The 1,609-nt window shown below is 51.3% G+C and overlaps 1 protein-coding gene across 1 annotated transcript in view; it reads left to right on the forward strand.

The window, feature by feature from the left end:
• Nucleotides 1-1,435, forward strand: part of CCDC40 (coiled-coil domain containing 40) — a 65,386-nt gene extending 63,951 nt beyond the window's left edge. Inside the window, exon 20 of the mRNA XM_011958072.1 lies at nt 359-1,435. Within this exon, the coding sequence (XP_011813462.1) occupies nt 359-607 (249 nt within the window). The 3' untranslated portion in view covers nt 608-1,435. The remainder of the gene's footprint in view (nt 1-358) is intronic.
• The last annotated feature ends 174 nt before the right edge of the window (nt 1,436-1,609 follow it).

Raw genomic sequence — 1,609 nt, forward strand, 5'->3', positions numbered from 1 at the left:
GGAGGCTGAGGCAGGAGAATGGCGTGAACCTGGGAGGCGGAGCTTGCAGTGAGCCGAGATTGCACCACTGCACTCCAGCCTGGGCAACAGAGCAAGACTCTGTCTCAAAAAAATAAAAAATGAAAAAAAAATAATAATAATGCCTCCTAGATGACAATGATGGATGACCCATAAAGGCAGAGACCCAGTGCCTCTCAGTCTCTTCCCTGAGATCCGGGGTGCAACGCCTTCATGCCGTCCCTTTTCAGGTGTAGGTCTCACCTCTTTGGCATTTCCTGGAGTCTGAGTTTGTGGGGGGCCAGCAGGTGTCTTTCTTCCGGTTTGTATAGCCCTATATGAAGTCTCTTTTCCTACCCAGAACCTTTCAGAGATCGTGGCCCTGCAGACGCGCCTAAAGCACCTGCAGGCCGTGAAGGAGGGGCGCTACGTGTTCCTGTTCCGCTCCAAGCAGTCCCTAGTGCTGGAGCGCCAGCGCCTGGACAAGCGGCTGGGTCTCATCGCCACCATCCTGGACCGCGTGCGGGACGAGTACCCCCAGTTCCAGGAGGCCCTGCACAAAATCAGCCAGACGATTGCCAACAAGCTGAAGTCACCGGGGCCCTCCTAGGGAGCAACCTGGACCCCGCCTTGCAAGGAAGAGATCCGGAATTGTGTTTATTATGAGGGACTTGGAATCTTTTGTGTTCCTAAAAACCACAGGTACCCTCAGAAGGGCATCGTTTAAGAGAAATAAGCCAGCCCCACCCGTAGGAATCTTTTTAGCCACTCAGCAGTTTAATAAACCAAATAAAATTCTAGCGTTTCCCATGGCATCCCAGTAAGCCTCCCATTGGAAAGACAGAGCCTGTGACTGCAAACCCACACTCCCACACTGGGCTTACTCGTCCAGGTAACACTTTGCTTTGCAGCACTCCCAAATCTGCACGTGCCTCTCACAACACAGCCCTGGCACAGGTCTGCAAGCTGCTGGGCTGAGCAGCAGTGGGAAAGTTAAGGCAGCTCCAGCCAGCCTGGCCTGGGAGACTGCTTCTCCCCAGCACTTCCCTCTGCTAGGTGCATCTGAAAACCCATAAACCACCACCTTTTCCAGTTTTTCCCACCCCACCCCTTAGAAAGCTTAGGTCCCTTTTCCTGCCCCCACGTCCCCATTGGAGTTAAATTCAGATCCACAACTTGCAGGAGAAAGTCAGTGGCCCCAGACACACATAACAGGGTAAGCATTGAAATAAGAGCACGCTGGGGCATCCACACCAAGGGACTATGCCCCAGTCTGCCCACCTATCTCTTCTCCATCATTAACCAGCGCTCTTTCTCTCTGGACTTCCAAGTACCAATGACCTTGGGGCTTCTTTGCAATTTAAAGGGAAAATGCTCTACAAAATAATTTCTCTTTCAAACATAGTAGAAGAATAAAATCTTTTTTTCTGAATATCTAATAAGCCTTTCTGAGTAAGGCTTACTTATTCTAAAACATTGTAGAAATACAGAAACCACAACAGAGGTAGAATGGGGGCTTTTTTTTTGAGAAGGAGTCTCGCTCTGTCGCCCAGGCTGGAGTGCAGTGGCCGGATCTCAGCTCACTGCAAGCTCCGCCTCCCGGGTTCACGCC

Source organism: Colobus angolensis, unplaced genomic scaffold, assembly GCF_000951035.1.
Source record: "Colobus angolensis palliatus isolate OR3802 unplaced genomic scaffold, Cang.pa_1.0 Scaffold1, whole genome shotgun sequence".
NCBI classification, from domain to species: Eukaryota; Metazoa; Chordata; class Mammalia; order Primates; family Cercopithecidae; genus Colobus; species Colobus angolensis.